This window comes from Salmo salar, chromosome 15 (genome assembly GCF_965601325.2).
Source record: "Salmo salar chromosome 15, fSalSal1, whole genome shotgun sequence".
Lineage (NCBI taxonomy): Eukaryota > Metazoa > Chordata > Actinopteri > Salmoniformes > Salmonidae > Salmo > Salmo salar.
This window is the reverse complement of record NC_138305.1, coordinates 3,008,719-3,021,778: the sequence shown is the minus strand read 5'-3', so window position 1 is coordinate 3,021,778 and position 13,060 is coordinate 3,008,719. Positions and strand designations below refer to the sequence as shown.

The window sequence follows — 13,060 nt, the reverse complement described above, 5'->3', positions numbered from 1 at the left end:
ATCAGTATATTTATCCAGACTATAGTGAAGATCCGAAATCCCGTTTGGAGGTTTCCTGGATTCAGGAGGGAATAAGCAGCAAATACCGAATCCTCCAACCAGGATTTCTGGAAAACCAAGGATTTTATTGAAATTTCCCAGAATTTGTAACCTTACTCATGCCCTCTCTTTCTCTCTTTGTCTCTCTCTGTCTCTCTCTTTCTGCCTCTCTCTTTCTGCCTTTCTCTCTTTCTGTACCTCTGTTTCCTCACTCTCCTCTCCTCCCTCTATTCTCCTTCTCTACCTTCCTCTGTCTTCTCTTTCCTCTTCTCCCTCCACCTTTCTCTCCTTTTTGTCTTTCATCTCCTACCTCCATCTCTCTTCTTTGTCTTTCATTTCCTGCATCCGTCTCTCTATTTTCTGTCTTTCCTCTCCTCCCTCCATCTGTTTCTCTCATTTCTGTATTTCCTCTCCTTCATCTGTCTCTCTCAGTGGTGTCATCTCGTCCTCGTCACCTCTCTCTAAAGCGGTTCTCTCTGTTCTCCAGGTTGCCAGGTAACCTCCGGCATGTCTGGGCACTGGGGAAACATTTAACTGGATCACCCAGGCTGGGGGGGCTGGGGAAGAATGTAACCGTAACACCCACTACTTTATCCTACTTTATGTAGTCGTTTAATAGAAAATGGTAGTGACTAGTGCGTAGTCTACAGGATCATCAGCATCAGTCACACACAACCCTTCACCAATCAAAAATGCTAACAAACACTAACGATGCGAGGGACATTGCTGTCCTAAATTACTTCTGTTTCTAGCTTTCATCTGCAATTTAAACCAACAAGTCTCAAGCTAACTGCTGACTCTCACTAGCTTTGGTGGAGTGTGGAGGACTGTGTTGTACAAAGACAACCTATACCCTCTTGATAAAACCAGGTAATGTGTCTCCCTGGCCTGCAGAGGGCAGTGGCTGGCAGTTTGTTGATGTGATTAGTGGTTACCTACCTTTAAGGCCTGTGGGGTTGGCAACTGGGCTAAGACTGGCACTGCCCCTTCTCTACCTGGCATCACAGGCCAGGGTTAATGTTGCAGACACTGGAAGCTGGGTGTCTTCTCTACCTGGCATCACAGGCCAGGGTTAATGTTGCAGACACTGGAAGCTGGGTGTCTTCTCTACCTGGCATCACAGGCCAGGGTTAATGTTGCAGACACTGGAAGCTGGGTGTCTTCTCTACCTGGCATCACAGGCCAGGGTTAATGTTGCAGACACTGGAAGCTGGGTGTCTTCTCTACCTTGTTATTGGCTGAGTGGTCGACAAGTGGATGTTCAGCTGTTGGACTGCGTTACTATGTGTTCACCACATGTCTGATAATCATGCACCTCACCTTCAGCACTGCTCTGACACACACACACACACACACACACACACACACACACACACACACACACACACACACTCACATTGAGACACACACACACACACATTGAGACACACACACACACACACATTGGATGTCACACACTCATGCAACATCTTCAGACTGAAATACAGTGTGGTTGGTTTGTAAATGCCATCTCTGATGGTTAGGTCCAGCTGCAGAATGTCTCTAAGGTTTTTAATAAATCCATGTGGATACATTTTAGTGAGGCACTGGCATGGCATCATGTTATTCAATGGGTGCCAGATATTGTTAGCAGTGTGAAATTAACAGATTTCACATTTTTGAGGTGTGTAGAAACTGGTATTAAATATTCTGTCTCTAACGGGTCTCTCTCTAACAGGTCTGTCTGTCTCTCTCTAACAGGTCTCTCTCTAACAGGTCTGTCTGTCTCTCTCTAACAGGTCTGTCTGTCTCTCTCTAACAGGTCTCTCTCTAACAGGTCTGTCTCTAACAGGTCTCTCTCTAACAGGTCTCGTCTCTCAACAGGTCTCTCTCTAACAGGTCTGTCTCTAACAGGTCTGTCTCTAACAGGTCTGTCTCTAACAGGTCTGTCTGTCTCTAACAGGTCTGTCTGTCTCTAACAGGTCTCTGTCTAACAGGTCTCTGTCTAACAGGTCTCTCTCTAACAGGTCTGTCTCTAACAGGTCTGTCTCTAACAGGTCTGTCTCTAACAGGTCTGTCTCTAACAGGTCTCTGTCTAACAGGTCTGTCTCTAACAGGTCTGTCTCTAACGGGTCTCTCTCTAACAGGTCTGTCTCTCTCTAACAGGTCTGTCTCTAACAGGTCTGTCTCTAACAGGTCTCTGTCTAACAGGTCTGTCTCTAACAGGTCTGTCTCTAACAGGTCTCTCTCTAACAGGTCTCTCTCTAACAGGTCTCTCTCTAACAGGTCTCTCTCTAACAGGTCTGTCTGTCTCTCTCTAACAGGTCTGTCTCTAACAGGTCTGTCTCTAACAGGTCTGTCTCTAACAGGTCTCTCTCTAACAGGTCTCTCTCTAACAGGTCTGTCTGTCTCTCTCTAACAGGTCTGTCTGTCTCTCTCTAACAGGTCTCTCTCTAACAGGTCTCTGTCTAACAGGTCTGTCTGTCTCTAACAGGTCTCTCTCTAACAGGTCTGTCTCTAACAGGTCTGTCTCTAACAGGTCTCTCTCTAACAGGTCTCTCTCTAACAGGTCTCTGTCTAACAGGTCTCTCTCTAACAGGTCTCTCTCTAACAGGTCTCTCTCTAACAGGTCTGTCTGTCTGTCTGTCTCTAACAGGTCTCTCTCTAACAGGTCTGTCTGTCTGTCTCTAACAGGTCTCTCTCTAACAGGTCTGTCTCTAACAGGTCTGTCTGTCTCTCTCTAACAGGTCTGCTCTAACAGGTCTCTCTCTAACAGGTCTCTCTCTAACAGGTCTGTCTCTAACAGGTCTCTGTCTAACAGGTCTGTCTCTAACAGGTCTGTCTCTAACAGGTCTCTCTCTAACAGGTCTCTCTCTAACAGGTCTGTCTCTAACAGGTCTGTCTCTAACAGGTCTCTGTCTAACAGGTCTCTCTCTAACAGGTCTCTGTCTAACAGGTCTCTCTCTAACAGGTCTCTCTCTAACAGGTCTCTCTCTAACAGGTCTCTCTCTAACAGGTCTGTCTCTAACAGGTCTCTGTCTAACAGGTCTCTCTCTAACAGGTCTCTGTCTAACAGGTCTGTCTCTAACAGGTCTCTCTCTAACAGGTCTCTGTCTAACAGGTCTCTGTCTAACAGGTCTCTCTCTAACAGGTCTGTCTCTAACAGGTCTGTCTCTAACAGGTCTCTCTCTAACAGGTCTCTCTCTAACAGGTCTCTCTCTAACAGGTCTGTCTGTCTAACAGGTCTGTCTCTAACAGGTCTGTCTCTAACAGGTCTCTGTCTAACAGGTCTCTGTCTAACAGGTCTCTCTCTAACAGGTCTGTCTCTAACAGGTCTGTCTCTAACAGGTCTGTCTCTAACAGGTCTCTGTCTAACAGGTCTGTCTCTAACAGGTCTGTCTCTAACAGGTCTGTCTCTAACAGGTCTCTCTCTAACAGGTCTGTCTCTCTCTAACAGGTCTGTCTCTCTCTAACAGGTCTGTCTGTCTCTAACAGGTCTGTCTCTAACAGGTCTCTGTCTAACAGGTCTCTCTCTAACAGGTCTGTCTCTAACAGGTCTGTCTCTAACAGGTCTCTCTCTAACAGGTCTGTCTGTCTCTAACAGGTCTGTCTCTAACAGGTCTGTCTCTAACAGGTCTGTCTCTAACAGGTCTCTGTCTAACAGGTCTGTCTCTAACAGGTCTGTCTCTAACAGGTCTTCTCTAACAGGTCTGTCTCTCTCTAACAGGTCTCTCTCTAACAGGTCTCTCTCTAACAGGTCTGTCTCTAACAGGTCTCTGTCTAACAGGTCTGTCTCTAACAGGTCTGTCTCTAACAGGTCTGTCTCTAACAGGTCTCTCTCTAACAGGTCTGTCTGTCTCTCTCTAACAGGTCTGTCTCTAACAGGTCTGTCTCTAACAGGTCTCTGTCTAACAGGTCTCTCTCTAACAGGTCTGTCTCTAACAGGTCTCTGTCTAACAGGTCTCTGTCTAACAGGTCTCTGTCTAACAGGTCTCTCTCTAACAGGTCTCTGTCTAACAGGTCTCTGTCTAACAGGTCTCTGTCTAACAGGTCTGTCTCTAACAGGTCTGTCTCTAACAGGTCTGTCTCTAACAGGTCTCTCTCTAACAGGTCTGTCTCTAACAGGTCTGTCTCTAACAGGTCTCTCTCTAACAGGTCTGTCTCTAACAGGTCTCTGTCTAACAGGTCTCTCTCTAACAGGTCTCTCTCTAACAGGTCTCTCTCTAACAGGTCTCTCTCTAACAGGTCTGTCTCTAACAGGTCTCTCTCTAACAGGTCTGTCTCTAACAGGTCTCTCTCTAACAGGTCTCTGTCTAACAGGTCTGTCTCTAACAGGTCTGTCTCTAACAGGTCTGTCTCTAACAGGTCTCTCTCTAACAGGTCTCTCTCTAACAGGTCTGTCTCTAACAGGTCTCTAACAGGTCTCTGTCTAACAGGTCTCTGTCTAACAGGTCTCTGTCTAACAGGTCTCTCTCTAACAGGTCTCTGTCTAACAGGTCTCTGTCTAACAGGTCTCTGTCTAACAGGTCTCTGTCTAACAGGTCTGTCTCTAACAGGTCTGTCTCTAACAGGTCTGTCTCTAACAGGTCTCTCTCTAACAGGTCTCTCTCTAACAGGTCTCTCTCTAACAGGTCTGTCTCTAACAGGTCTGTCTCTAACAGGTCTCTCTCTAACAGGTCTCTCTCTAACAGGTCTCTCTCTAACAGGTCTCTGTCTAACAGGTCTCTCTCTAACAGGTCTCTGTCTAACAGGTCTCTCTCTAACAGGTCTGTCTCTAACAGGTCTGTCTGTCTCTCTCTAACAGGTCTGTCTGTCTCTCTCTAACAGGTCTCTCTCTAACAGGTCTGTCTCTAACAGGTCTCTGTCTAACAGGTCTCTGTCTAACAGGTCTCTGTCTAACAGGTCTGTCTCTAACAGGTCTGTCTCTAACAGGTCTCTCTCTAACAGGTCTGTCTGTCTAACAGGTCTGTCTGTCTAACAGGTCTGTCTCTAACAGGTCTGTCTCTAACAGGTCTGTCTCTAACAGGTCTCTGTCTAACAGGTCTCTGTCTAACAGGTCTCTCTCTAACAGGTCTGTCTCTAACAGGTCTCTGTCTAACAGGTCTGTCTCTAACAGGTCTGTCTCTAACAGGTCTCTCTCTAACAGGTCTCTCTCTAACAGGTCTCTGTCTAACAGGTCTGTCTCTAACAGGTCTCTGTCTAACAGGTCTCTCTCTAACAGGTCTCTGTCTAACAGGTCTCTGTCTAACAGGTCTCTCTCTAACAGGTCTGTCTCTAACAGGTCTGTCTCTAACAGGTCTGTCTCTAACAGGTCTGTCTCTAACAGGTCTCTCTCTAACAGGTCTCTCTCTAACAGGTCTCTCTCTAACAGGTCTGTCTCTAACAGGTCTGTCTCTAACAGGTCTCTGTCTAACAGGTCTGTCTCTAACAGGTCTCTGTCTAACAGGTCTCTCTCTAACAGGTCTCTGTCTAACAGGTCTCTCTCTAACAGGTCTCTCTCTAACAGGTCTGTCTCTAACAGGTCTGTCTCTAACAGGTCTGTCTCTAACAGGTCTGTCTGTCTCTCTCTAACAGGTCTGTCTGTCTCTCTCTAACAGGTCTCGTCTCTAACAGGTCTGTCTCTAACAGGTCTCTGTCTAACAGGTCTGTCTCTAACAGGTCTGTCTCTAACAGGTCTCTCTCTAACAGGTCTCTCTCTAACAGGTCTGTCTCTAACAGGTCTCTGTCTAACAGGTCTCTCTCTAACAGGTCTCTCTCTAACAGGTCTGTCTCTAACAGGTCTGTCTCTAACAGGTCTCTCTCTAACAGGTCTCTCTCTAACAGGTCTCTGTCTAACAGGTCTCTGTCTAACAGGTCTCTGTCTAACAGGTCTGTCTCTAACAGGTCTGTCTCTAACAGGTCTCTCTCTAACAGGTCTCTCTCTAACAGGTCTCTCTCTAACAGGTCTGTCTCTAACAGGTCTGTCTCTAACAGGTCTCTCTCTAACAGGTCTCTCTCTAACAGGTCTCTCTCTAACAGGTCTCTCTCTAACAGGTCTCTCTCTAACAGGTCTGTCTGTCTAACAGGTCTGTCTCTAACAGGTCTGTCTCTAACAGGTCTGTCTCTAACAGGTCTGTCTCTAACAGGTCTGTCTCTAACAGGTCTCTGTCTAACAGGTCTCTGTCTAACAGGTCTCTCTCTAACAGGTCTCTCTCTAACAGGTCTCTCTCTAACAGGTCTCTGTCTAACAGGTCTCTGTCTAACAGGTCTGTCTCTAACAGGTCTCTCTCTAACAGGTCTCTCTCTAACAGGTCTGTCTCTAACAGGTCTGTCTCTAACAGGTCTCTCTCTAACAGGTCTCTCTCTAACAGGTCTCTGTCTAACAGGTCTCTCTCTAACAGGTCTGTCTCTAACAGGTCTGTCTCTAACAGGTCTGTCTCTAACAGGTCTGCTGCTCTAACAGGTCTCTCTCTAACAGGTCTCTCTCTAACAGGTCTCTCTCTCGGTCTCTCTCTAACAGGTCTCTCTCTAACAGGTCTCTCTCTAACAGGTCTGTCTGTCTCTGTCTACCAGGTCTCTCTCTAACAGGTCTGTCTGTCTCTCTCTAACAGGTCTCTGTCTAACAGGTCTCTCTCTAACAGGTCTGTCTCTAACAGGTCTGTCTCTAACAGGTCTCTCTCTAACAGGTCTGTCTCCGGTCTCTCAACAGGTCTCTGTCTAACAGGTCTGTCTCTAACAGGTCTCTCTCTAACAGGTCTCTCTCTAACAGGTCTGTCTCTAACAGGTCTCTGTCTAACAGGTCTCTCTCTAACAGGTCTGTCTCTAACAGGTCTCTGTCTAACAGGTCTCTCTCTAACAGGTCTCTGTCTAACAGGTCTGTCTCTAACAGGTCTCTCTCTAACAGGTCTCTCTCTAACAGGTCTCTCTCTAACAGGTCTCTCTCTAACAGGTCTCTCTCTAACAGGTCTCTCTCTAACAGGTCTCTGTCTAACAGGTCTCTGTCTAACAGGTCTCTCTCTAACAGGTCTCTCTCTAACAGGTCTCTGTCTAACAGGTCTCTCTCTAACAGGTCTCTCTCTAACAGGTCTGTCTGTCTCTGTCTACCAGGTCTCTCTCTAACAGGTCTGTCTGTCTCTCTCTAACAGGTCTCTGTCTAACAGGTCTCTCTCTAACAGGTCTGTCTCTAACAGGTCTGTCTCTAACAGGTCTCTCTCTAACAGGTCTGTCTCTAACAGGTCTGTCTCTAACAGGTCTCTGTCTAACAGGTCTGTCTCTAACAGGTCTCTCTCTAACAGGTCTCTCTCTAACAGGTCTGTCTCTAACAGGTCTCTGTCTAACAGGTCTCTCTCTAACAGGTCTGTCTCTAACAGGTCTCTGTCTAACAGGTCTCTCTCTAACAGGTCTCTGTCTAACAGGTCTGTCTCTAACAGGTCTGTCTCTAACAGGTCTCTCTCTAACAGGTCTCTCTCTAACAGGTCTCTCTCTAACAGGTCTCTCTCTAACAGGTCTCTCTCTAACAGGTCTCTGTCTAACAGGTCTCTGTCTAACAGGTCTCTGTCTAACAGGTCTCTGTCTAACAGGTCTCTCTCTAACAGGTCTGTCTCTAACAGGTATCTCTCTAACATGGATGGATATGTGTGAGTTTGGTTGTGTGTTTGCTCAGACTAGTTCCTTCTCCAGACCATGTCTCTTGTCTCTCTCTGTCCGTCCCATTGACATGTCCGGTACTGAGTTAACTGTGTATTGGCCTCTAGAAGGCAGCTCTGCCTGGTTCGCCCATTGTTCAGAGTTAGCCTTCCATTTCACTAACACTTTTACCTGTGTTCGTGTGTTTACATGTTTTGTGTACCATTGCCATACCTTTTTGTTTGTGTGCATCTGCATGTGTGAGTGTGATTCTTTTCCCTTGTTGCTCACTCTAACGCTACGACCCTGTGTGTTTCAGAGTTCCGCTCCCCGTCACACATCAGTGGTTTGAACAGGACGGCGTCTCTGAGCGCTGCAGATCGGACAGAGTCGGCGTCTGTCAGCGGCAGTAACAGCCAGCTCAACACTCAGTTCACTGTCCCCTCACCGTCATACACACCTGACTTCTACGTACGAGCTCTCTCAGACCTGCAGTTCGTCAAGGTGAGGATACCCGGCCATACATTGATACCTCCTGCACTGAGCTTTAATGATTTGTTGAGGAGAGAGACCGTGTGTGTAGGCTTTTGTCCTATCACTACACTACAACACCTTGATTCTCTCTCTCTCGTCTCTCCCCTCGCTCTCTCTCCTCTCTCCCCTCGCTCTCTCTCTCTCTCCTCTCTCCCCTCGCTCTCTCTCCTCTCTCCCCTCGCTCTCTCTCCCCTCGCTCTCTCTCCTCTCTCCCCTCGCTCTCTCTCCCCTCGCTCTCTCTCCTCTCTCCCCTCGCTCTCTCTCCCCTCGCTCTCTCTCCTCTCTCCCCTCGCTCTCTCTCCCCTCGCTCTCTCTCCTCTCTCCCCTCGCTCTCTCTCCCTCTCTCTCTCCCTCTCTCTCCCCCTCTCTCTCTCCCCTCTCTCTCTCTCACTCTCTCTCTTTCTCTCTCTCACTCTCTCTTTCTCTCTCTCACTCTCTCTTTCTCTCTCACTCTCTCTTTCTCTCTCTTTCTCTCTCTCTCTCTCTCTTTCTCGCTCTCTTTCTCTCTCTCTTTCTCTCTCTCTCTCCCTCTATTTCTCTCTCTCTCTATTTCTCTCTCTCCCCTCTTTCTCTTCTCCCTCTTTCCTCTCTCACAGATCACACGTGCCCAGTACCAGAACGGTCTGATGGCGTCTCGTCTGGATTCCTCCCCCCAGTCACCTGATTGCGGCCACCCCCGTCTGGAGGGTACCCCGCCCCCCGTGGGCACCGCCACACTCGGCTTCCTAGCTGACGACACCCCCACTCCGGAGAAAAGCCCCCTCCTGGCTGACGAGACCACCTCTCTCCTCAACGAGCAGTACGGCCCCCTCCTGGCTGACGAGACCACCTCTCTCCTCAACGAGCAGAACTCTCTGCCTCACAACCACCACCACAACCAATCAGAGAGCAGCATATGACACACACAAAAACACACTGACATTATGCCAAACTGTCTGGAGGAACGACTCTCCCCCCCATTTTAAAAGTCAACCCTGTGGCTGGTAGTGTGTACAGTGTCAGCTATCCCCCCTGTACCTCCTCTTCTTCCAGCATGGTCAGCTATCCCCCCTGTACCTCCTCTTCCAGCATGGTCAGCTATCCCCCCTGTACCTCCTCTTCTTCCAGCATAGTCAGCTATCCCCCCTGTACCTCCTCCTCTTCCAGCATGGTCAGCTATCCCCCCTGTACCTCCTCCTCTTCCAGCATGGTCAGCTATCCCCCCTGTACCTCCTCTTCTTCCAGCATGGTCAGCTATCCCCCCTGTACCTCCTCTTCTTCCAGCATGGTCAGCTATCCCCCCTGTACCTCCTCCTCTTCCAGCATGGTCAGCTATCACCCCTGTACCTCCTCTTCTTCCAGCATGGTCAGCTATCACCCTGTACCTCCTCTTCTTCCAGCATGGTCAGCTATCCCCCCTGTACCTCCTCTTCTTCCAGCATGGTCAGCTATCACCCCTGTACCTCCTCTTCCAGCATGGTCAGCTATCACCCCTGTACCTCCTCCTCTTCCAGCATGGTCAGCTATCACCCCTGTACCTCCTCCTCTTCCAGCATGGTCAGCTATCCCCCCTGTACCTCCTCTTCTTCCAGCATGGTCAGCTATCCCCCCTGTACCTCCTCTTCTTCCAGCATGGTCAGCTATCACCCCTGTACCTCCTCTTCTTCCAGCATGGTCAGCTATCCCCCCTGTACCTCCTCTTCTTCCAGCATGGTCAGCTATCCCCCCTGTACCTCCTCTTCTTCCAGCATGGTCAGCTATCCCCCTGTACCCCCTCTTCCAGCATGGTCAGCTATCACCCTGTACCCCCTCTTCCAGCATGGTCAGCTATCACCCTGTACCCCCTCTTCCAGCATGGTCAGCTATCCCCCTGTACCCCCTCTTCCAGCATGGTCAGCTATCCCCCTGTACCCCCTCTTCCAGCATGGCACAATGTCATTATTGGTCTGTCTGACTGCAATGTCTGTGTGTTTCTGCAAAGTGTGTTCTGTCTGTCTGCAACGTGTGTGCGTGTGTGTGTGCGTGTGTGCATACTGTAACAGAGTTAGGGACAGAGATGTCAGAAGCTGTGCTGTTGGAGAGAAGGAGGCCATGTGGAGGAAGGGGCAGAGCTATGAGAGAGCAAAGTGGAGCGAGATGGAGCATAGAGATAATGTGACTTGGTAGTGGTGTTGGGCTCAACAGGACTGGACTGAGAGAGGTCCCCTATGACCATTTGTTTTCTAGACTGACTAAACAAGTGATTTTTTTTATATGGATTAACAGTTGTTTTTCTTCTCACTTTTCTATAAAAAGTCCATCAGTGTTTCAGATATAGACAGGTCGTAGCTAGGTACAGATGCCTACAGGGAGAGGTGTGTGTGTGTGTGAGTGTGTCCTCCGCCTTGCTGTTTCCTGGTCTGCTCTGTCTCCACTGTAAAGCCACACCACTCAGGGAGACTGAAATAAACAGATAGAAGCACCAACAACAACAGCATGTGTAGTAACCCCCAACCATTAACTAACAGCAACAATACAGCTAAAGACAAAGACCAATCAGAACAAAGCATGTCAAAGAGGAAACTAATATATGTTATAAATATGTAATACGATATTGAAAAAGAAAATGCTATTTATTAATTCCATTTATGCTGAGAGAGGGGAATAAGTGTCTGTCGGTTTGTATTTGTGGATATTCATGTCAAGGTGTATAGTAGATTAGTGGTCTTTATGAGTTTCCTCAGACCTCTATGGGGAAGGCATCAATAAAAGACAGCTAGTCTTTTAATTAGAGGCTTCTCCTTTTCCCCAAAGATGCCAATGGATTCATCAGTGATGGACCTCCAGTGTGTGTTGTAAGACAATCAATATGATGATGATGAATGTGGCTGATGTGTAGGGTACGTTACTATAAAGGGGACAGAGAGCCCTTTCCTGCTTTCAGATGGACTGGGGACTGGGGTCAGAGGCCCTGGGTCTAAGATTTTGGGGTGGAAAAACTTAAAGGTTTGTTTCTGTCTGTGTGACCAAGTGGCAATCACATTCGGAACAGTAACCTAATTAGAAAAAGGCCTCCTGTCCTGACAAATATACCTATATATATATATAAAATAATTGACTATTTATTTTGCATAAAATTCAAGTTGTATATTTTTGAGATTTTTTTGGGTTCGTTTTTTTTGCGTTGTAAATTTTGTTGTCTGTGTTTTATAATCTAGCGTTTTCATTGAGAATATTGTCATTATCACGATGAGATTCCTTTTAAATGTAGCAGTTGAACGCGGTGGTTGACAGCCAGTCCAGTGCACAGTGAATCCATTCTATGCTTTAGTCCCTAGACCCATCTCATCAGTCCTAAATCATATATTATATTTCCCAGACCTGTCTTGCACATTTGTCCATGTATCGATCTATTGAATAACACTGTGATATTATCATTTTACCAAGGCTATAGTAGTTGTCCAACTTAACAGCATTTGTTTTACCAAATAATCAATTCATCTTTCCTCTCAATTTTATATAAAATGTTTTACACACAAAGAAAAGCACAGTAGCACTGCAGATTGCACAACAAGGACACAGTCACCAAAGGGATATATTCTCTGTCTAAAACAATATCTTTGTGCTGGACTGGTATGGGCCAACCCTCACCTCCTTTAAAACAAGTGTTCACATTGATCATGGAACCAGAACTGGACTGTAACTCTCCTGAAGGGGAATGATCAAGTACTTTTTTCTACAACTTTATTTTTCATTTTTAATAGTTGGGATGTGGTGTTGTTATGAAGGATGGGGATGAATTCTGTAAAAAAAAAAAAAAAATTTTTAAAAAAATAATAAATTGGAATGATTCAGGGTTAATATGTTATGTTGAACTGTATGACTTGTTCAGAGCTAATGTGACTCTGAGTGGTCTAGACAGACACAGGAAATATTAAAAATAACTTCAAATATATGTTTCCCTGTGACATCAATGCATGATTTAAGATTACATCCCAATTATCCTTAATTCTTTTGCACACTCGTCGTGGATGTAAAAGCATAGGATTGATGTAAACATTGGCAAAAGGGAGTTTCCACCATTGCTAAATCCATGCAAGAGACTCCACACACTCCACACTTGTGGAGAATTGGGACATGACGTATGTGACAATTGGACATAATTAAGTAGAAGGATAGGATTTGGTCTGACGTGACCTGCAGCTCATTTGATCATTTTGATTATATTCCAAAAGTAATATTTCTGCTCAGTAAATTACATTGACATTGAAAGCTGCCGTTGTAAGCTGGTGTTTTCAACTGAGTTTAAATATGGGGCCTGTCAGTCATGATTACAGATTACATTGTAATGTATATGGTGTATTGATTGGAAAAGCCAAAATGGTCACTGGTGAATAACTTCCACTCATCGAGTGGTAGGCTTTCCGATGAAATGTTCTTGAAGAAAAGCCTAAGAATAGATGGCTTAGTCATTTTATAACGATTCACTTCAACCAACAAATTGTGAGGAAGGCATGATGGACTAGAATGTATGATGGAATGAAATTCTTCACATGGTGCAGTCCAATGTGCATGTTCTTCACACTGCCTTCAACACATTTAGCTAATCTTGGGTCGGTTTCTTGGACACAGATTAAGCCTTGTCCTGGATTAAAAAGCATATTTCACTGAGCCTATTTATTCCAGGACTAGGCTTAATATGTGTCGGGGAGACTGAATCCCTTCAGACTTAGTGGTAGTACCTGTCTACTGTAGCAATGTGACCACTGACCAGGTGAACCCCTCATACAGGACAGTAGCTCTCCAGGAACAGGGTTGGAGTGGAAACCTACAGGACAGTAGCTCTCCAGGAACAGGGTTGGAGTGGAAACCTACAGGACAGTAGCTCTCCAGGAACAGGGTTGGAGTGGAAACCTACAGGGCAGTAGCTCTCCAGGAACAGGGT

At 46.6% G+C, this 13,060-nt stretch overlaps 1 protein-coding gene across 2 annotated transcripts in view; it reads left to right on the top strand.

The window, feature by feature from the left end:
* cnnm4b (cyclin and CBS domain divalent metal cation transport mediator 4b) overlaps window positions 1-12,068 on the top strand; it is a 77,586-nt gene extending 65,518 nt beyond the window's left edge. The window contains exons 6-8 of one of the 2 annotated variants that reach the window (XM_045695316.2): window positions 472-534; window positions 7,943-8,127; window positions 8,754-12,068. In XM_045695316.2, coding sequence (XP_045551272.1) covers window positions 472-534; window positions 7,943-8,127; window positions 8,754-9,056 — 551 coding nt within the window. In that variant the 3' untranslated portion in view covers window positions 9,057-12,068. The remainder of the gene's footprint in view (window positions 1-471; window positions 535-7,942; window positions 8,128-8,753) is intronic. The other variant, XM_045695317.2, reaches the window with a different exon arrangement.
* The last annotated feature ends 992 nt before the right edge of the window (window positions 12,069-13,060 follow it).